Source organism: Cetorhinus maximus, chromosome 10, assembly GCF_964194155.1.
Source record: "Cetorhinus maximus chromosome 10, sCetMax3.hap1.1, whole genome shotgun sequence".
Taxonomy (NCBI): domain Eukaryota; kingdom Metazoa; phylum Chordata; class Chondrichthyes; order Lamniformes; family Cetorhinidae; genus Cetorhinus; species Cetorhinus maximus.
In genome coordinates this window covers 80376502-80381785 of record NC_135888.1, presented here as the reverse complement: position 1 = coordinate 80381785, position 5284 = coordinate 80376502, and the positions used below count along the sequence as shown (strand labels likewise).

Below are 5284 nucleotides of genomic sequence, written 5' to 3'. Positions count from 1 at the left end.
GCTAATTTAACCGCTGCTCCAAATGCTTCTAATAAAGTTATAGACAGAATTTTGTCCCCTATTTTTACCCTGAATGTTCAAACTTAATGTCGTTCCATGCTCAAATAGGAATACTATATGTGTGTGGTATATTTACAGACACTTTCAGCCATGGAGAGTATCAGTGTTAAACCTCATCTATTCCTATCTAATGTATTTTATGTCCACATGTACATTTTCCAGCAGGTGTCAGCAAATTGTAATTAGAAGTGGAAACAATGTGCTGGCCTATCTCCTCCACTGTTTAGGATTAGCACCTTAAGTAATGGCCAATACCACAGAGCATGGATCAAACCTGAGACACTCTGCTGTGAGTAGTTAGGGCATTCAGGGTCCAGAGAAAACCTGAAAGATTATTAGTTTTACACAGTGAACTCTTCCCCATTCATGGTCGAAGAACAATGATAGTGGAGACCTGTCAGATTACTCAATGGCATGCTGTAACCAAATAAGAGGTTGATTGGGGGAAGGGAGGAGGAAATGGCTTACATGCAAAGTTTTGGACTCCTGAACCATGGTGATTATTAACCATATGACCTGACAATGAAGAAAAAGCCCAAAACAAATTTACAGGTTCATTTTTACAAGTTAGTGACTCTATTACAGATAGTTTTTAAGCTCAATTTTTTGACTACCATATAGGACTGGTCCCATTTCTACAAAGAAAGGGTGCCAAGAAATACAACCAAATCAGAATTACCCGCAAGAAATATTAATTCCAAATCTTTTGTTGATTTGACCAACACTCAAGACATTGTGAGCTATGAACTAGTATTTGATCACATACATTTTAAAATTTGGTCACTATAGCCACACTTTGGGACAAACAGTTTTTAAAAACACCTCTTGTTCACCACAGATGGCCCAAAGTCATTGTAGTCATTAAGAGTGATCCACATATGTTTGAAGGATGCCAAACTTGTTAAAATTGAGGCTCCCACCCAAACAGAATAGTTCCTTTCTGGTGGAGCGATGATTTTGACTTGTACTCCACTGGGTGTGTGCAGCTTGATCTCCTTGAGCAAACGTTCCTCCATTCCTGGGAAGAGGGTCGAGCCACCACATAGTAACATGTTGCTAAAAAGTTCTTTATGCAGTCGTTGCTCGCATTTTGCAATGCTGCTTAACATTAGCTTGTGAACTCCAGTTTCCTTCAATCCTATACTTTCAGGCATAAAGAGCAGCTCCGGTGCTCCAAACAGTTCATTTTTGACCACAATCTGCGTACCATCTGGCATCTGGTACTCATGTTGGAGTTCTTCAGCTGGTTTCTTGCCCTCCTGTTTAGGATCAAGGGCAACATAACATAGTTTTTCCTTGATTTCCTGGACAATCTCTGTCTCCATTTTTTCAGCAAAAGAGTGCCCATTTTCCAACATGAGCCTCCAAAGATTTTCAGTGATATCGCTTCCTGCCAGGTTAAGCCTTTGTACAGCATCTGGAAGGTAGTAGCCCTCATAGATGGGCACGGCATCAGTTATTCCATATCCACTATCCAAGACTACGCCCCGAGTGCGGCCTGATGTATAAAGTGCTAATGTAGCTGGGATAGCAACAAACATAGCTGGCACGGAAAAACCTTCAAACATGATTTCAGCCATTCTTTCTCTATTGAAGAAAGGAGTCAATGGGGCAGCAGTCAACAAAACTGGCCTCTCTTTGGATTTTACACGCAGTTCAAAACCATATATATATCTCCAGATCATCTCCATCTCCTCCCAAGAAGTCACTATGCCACGTTCAATTGGATACTTCAAAGACAAGACATCTTTTCTGGCTTGGGCTGCTTTGCCGACATAATAGTCTTTTAGGTTGCGATTACGTGATCCCTTTGTAGATTTAGAGCAGCCCACAATGGATGGTATAACTGATGTAGGGATACTGTCACCGACTATTCCAGATTTGCAGAGCCCAGATCCATTGTCAATGATCACAGCGGGGTTAGACATCATTTTGATCATGTTTCTGGACACACAATGGTATGCAAGCACGTTGAGAAAAGGCACTCGTTGATTTTGAATTTCTACAAACTTTGGGGCGGGGGTGGTTGTCAATTAATATTTGCTTCCTCTGCACAGGCAACTACAGTCAGTGCAGTCACTGCTTAAGGGGGAGGGGGTTAAACAGCTCAGATTATTACACTGATGATGATGCCACAATGGACAGCCAGATGATCAGGGAAATGAGCCACTTAAGTATTACCCGACACCAACCCCATTCATGAGCTATGATACAGCTGCAAGAGTTTGGATATACCAATATACCAACTAGTTAGCATGTCAAAAGAGAGTAGAAAAGCACAACCGACAGAACTTGAATTTATGAACGCAGCACTATCTATTTCACACCAAAATGCCGTTAACATTTAAAGACAACGATAAGAGTGTACAGAGAATCACATTTTACAAAGAAAGCGTAAGTCACATAATGAAATAAAAGCAAAACACTGCGAATGCTGGAAATCCGAAACAAAAACAAAAATACCTGGAAAAACTCAGCAGGTCTGACAGCATCTGCGGAGAGGAACACAGTTAACGTTTCGAGTCCGTATGACTTCATCAGAACTGAGGGAATAAGAAATGAGGTGAAATATAAGCTGGTTGAGGGGGGTGGGACAGGTAGAGCTGCGTAGAGGGTCAGTGATAGGTGGAGGCAAAGGAGAGATTACCAAAGATGTCATAGACAAAAGGACAAAGAGGTGTTAACGGTGCTGATACTAGCTAAGAAGTGTACTAATGGTGACATTAAGGGTAGAAAGCAGGACAAGCAAGTAACAGGTAGCCCTAGTAGGGGTGGGGTGGGGGGAAGGGATCAAAATAGGTTAAAAGGTGGAGATGAAACAATGGATGGAAATACATTTAAAAAATAATGGAAATAGGTGGGAAAAGAAAAATATATTTAAAAAATATAAATTATTGGAAAAAGGGGGATCAGAAAGGGGGTGGGGATGGAGGAGAGAGTTCATGATCTGAAGTTGTTGAACTCAATGTTAAGTCCGGAAGGCTGCAAAGTGCCTAGTCAGAAGATGAGGTGCTGTTCCTCCAGTTTGCGTTGAGCTTCACTGGAACATTGCAGCAGGCCAAGGACAGACATGTGGGCATCAGAGCAGGGTGGTGTGTTGAAATGGCAAGTGACAGGGAGGTCTGGGTCATGCTTGCGGACAGACTGAAGCTGTTCCGCAAAGCGGTCACCCAGTCTGCGTTTGGTCTCCCCAATGTAGAGGAAACCGCATTGGGAGCAACGAATGCAGTAGACTAAATTGAGGGAAGTGCAAGTGAAGTGTTGCTTCACTTGAAAGGAGTGTTTGGGCCCTTGGATGATGAGGAGGGGGGAAGTAAAGGGGCAGGTTTAGCACTTCCTACGGTTGCATGGGAAGATGCCATGGGAGGGGGTTGAGGTGTAGGGGGTGATGGAGGAGTGGACCAGGGTGTCCCAGAAGGAACGATCCCTGCGGAATTCCACCAAGGGGGGTGAAGGGAAGATGTGTTTGGTGGTGGCATCATGCTGGAGTTGGCGGAAATGCGGAGGATGATCCTTTGAATGTGGAGGCTGGTGGGGTGATAAGTGAGGACAAGGGGGACCCTATCATGGTTTTGGGAGGGAGAGGAAGGTGTGAGGGCGGATGCGCGGGAGATGGGCCGGACACGGTTGAGGGCCTTGTCAACCACCATGGGTGGAAAACCTCGGTTACGGAAGAAGGAAGACATGTCAGAGGAACTGTATTTGAAAGTGGCATCATCAGATCAGAGGTGACGGAGGTGAAGGAACTGAGAAAATAGGATGGAGTCCTTACAGGAAGCGGGGTGTGAGGATCTGTAGTCAAGGTAGCTGTGGGAGTCGGTGGGCTTGTAATAAATATTGGTGGACAGTCTATCACCAGAAGCTGAGACAGAGAGGTCAAGGATGGGAAGGGAAGTGTCAGAGATGGACCATGTGAAAATGATGGAGGGGTGGAAATTGGAAGCCAAATTAATTAATTTTTCCAGGTCCTGACGAGAGCATGAAGCAGCACCAAAGCAGTCATCGATGTACCGGAGAAAGAGTTGTGGGAGGGGGCCAGAGTAGGACTGGAACACGGAATGTTCCACATACCCCATAAAGAGACAGGCATAACTGGGGCCCATGCGGGTACCCATAGCCACACCTTTTATTTGGAGGAAGTGAGAGGAGTTTAAGGAGAAAGAATGAAACCCTGTTAAGCATGATCTAATTCTGAATATATTTCAAATAAAAATGAGACAAAATAAACTAGTCATTTTATTGATCTCTTCTGGACATATTGACCATCAATTGCTGACTGATGTGACACTACCTGTTATTCTGAATTTATCAGAAATCTCACCTCGTACTGTGCTGAGATAGATCAACACTGACTGATATTAGACTGATTGATTTGTGTTTAAACTTCTGTTAGATCAGGATTGTGTTTGATTGATTACAGTACAATTGCTGCTAACAAACTGCATTAGACTATTATTGCTACTGCCTGACCCCAGAGATTCTGTTGGAATGACAATGTCCCTGAATATCACGACATCTATTGCCACTTCATAAAAATTAGACATTTTTAGACTACAATTGTTTCTGGCCAAAGTGACAGTGAGACAGACAGGCTGTATTCGAATTAATAATGATTCACTTAACAGTCTTAATGGTGCATGAGCATTTATCCCACAGGGTTCAATGTAATGTTTGAAAGGTAGAATCATGAAAAAGATACTAAGATTATAGATTTAGGTAAGGCTGACATCAATGTGCTGAGGTTCTACCTGTCCCCGGTGTTGCGAAGGATGGGTCTGGCCACGCTGCCGTGGAACGCTCCAAGTAGTTGGACCGTGCCGTACCACCTGTCCCTGGTGGAAAAGCTTATGCAGAGAAACACCTTTGACCACAAGTCCATCAGGCAGTGGTCGGCACGTAACTTCCTAGAGGCCCTGCGGGAAAAGGAGATGGTGGATCCTGTGGGATGGTTCTCCGAGCAGACTGTCAAAGTCATTTGACAGAATGCCTCATCACCAGAACTTTCTAACAAGCACCAAGATGTAGCTTGGCTGGTGGTGAGAAAGGCCCTCCCCGTCAGATCCTTCCAACACACCAGGAGTCTCACCCCCTCGGCACGTTGCCCTCGAGGTGGCTGTGGTGGGGGAGAAACCGTTGTTCACCTCCTTGTGGAATCTGCCTTTGCAAAGAAGGTCTGGAGAGAGATGCAGTGGTTTTTGTCAAGGTTCATCCTGAGCAGTGCTAC

General features: G+C 44.2%; 1 protein-coding gene across 2 annotated transcripts; it reads right to left on the bottom strand.

Annotated features, from left to right (window-relative positions):
* Positions 1-872: 872 nt before the first annotated feature.
* Positions 873-2000, bottom strand: LOC144685792 (uncharacterized). 2 transcript variants are annotated; one of them, XM_078550672.1, is made up of 2 exons: positions 1886-1970; positions 873-1768 (listed from the first exon to the last, which is right to left on the bottom strand). In XM_078550672.1, exon 2 carries the CDS (start codon positions 1749-1751, stop codon positions 873-875), a length of 879 nt encoding a protein of 292 aa, XP_078406798.1. In that variant the 5' UTR covers positions 1752-1768; positions 1886-1970. The 2 variants fall into 2 exon arrangements, with proteins under 2 accessions (XP_078406798.1, XP_078406797.1); XM_078550671.1 differs by having other exon boundaries at positions 873-2000.
* Between the last annotated feature and the right edge of the window lie 3284 nt (positions 2001-5284).